Here is an 892-nt window from a genome sequence, read left to right as displayed (position 1 = left end):
ATGTAAAAGAGAAAATAAAAGAGAAAGAAAGAAAAAAAGAGAAAGAAAGGGAAAAGGAAAAAGAGGACGAAAATAAAAACAAAACAGAAAGAGATAGCAAAGCAGAGAGGGAACGAGAGAGCACGAACCCTGGCCACTCACCAAGTTGCGGGAGATCGTGGATGTGGCAGAGATCCACGTGGTCATTCTCGCAGTAGAGGCGACAGAGCTCCCTGTGTCCGAAAGCGTCCGTGGAAGTGACGTTGTGGTAAATCCTCATGACCCACCCGGGGTAGAATCTTTCCACGTCCTTGGCGGTTCCGTGCAGCTGACTCAAATACCTGAAGTAATCCGGGCTCCCTGTAGAGCCAAAAAGGGAGAAAAGAAAAAAGGTAGGAAAAGAAAAACACTTATGCAACAGTCCTCAATGACAATTGTGGAAGAGTCTAATGACATATTAATGAACTTGTCTAGATATTTAAAAAAAATAAGGAAAACACATGCAACAGACTTGAATGACACTGATATCAGAGTCTAGGAATCTGATATTGAAGATATTCAAATATCCAGAGGAAAAAAGCACACCAGCAACAGACGCCCATGACAATAGTGTAGCAGACTCTAAGGATCTCTTCAGATATATTAACATCAGAACACTACCACCGTGGCATTGTTGTACCGTTTATTGTGTAGTAAGAGTAGGAAAGGACTCGCTGTTTTTTTCCGCGCTGAGTGGAGAAATCGGAACACGTGGATTCTCCCTCGAAGTCAAAGCGGTTCAGGAACCAGGATGGGAAGACTTCCGGCTGTTCTCTGGCCGCGTGCTGCTCCGTGAGAAGACCCTTGATGTCGAAACCCTCCCTGTGAAAGTGGAAGCTTGAAATAGTATGCACCTTAAAATGCATGTCTAAGC

The 892-nt window shown here is 44.2% G+C and overlaps 1 protein-coding gene across 1 annotated transcript in view; it reads right to left on the bottom strand.

The window, feature by feature from the left end:
- The window catches only part of LOC119582142, a 10,587-nt gene that overhangs the window by 5,430 nt on the left and 4,265 nt on the right, over window positions 1-892 (bottom strand). Inside the window, exons 3-4 of the mRNA XM_037930380.1 lie at window positions 659-840; window positions 142-339 (exon numbers count right to left, since the gene is read on the bottom strand). Coding sequence (XP_037786308.1) covers window positions 142-339; window positions 659-840 — 380 coding nt within the window. The remainder of the gene's footprint in view (window positions 1-141; window positions 340-658; window positions 841-892) is intronic.

The sequence above is a fragment of the Penaeus monodon genome, chromosome 15 (assembly GCF_015228065.2).
Source record: "Penaeus monodon isolate SGIC_2016 chromosome 15, NSTDA_Pmon_1, whole genome shotgun sequence".
Lineage (NCBI taxonomy): Eukaryota > Metazoa > Arthropoda > Malacostraca > Decapoda > Penaeidae > Penaeus > Penaeus monodon.
Note: the sequence above shows the minus strand (reverse complement) of the source record. Positions and strands in the feature narration are given on the sequence as shown.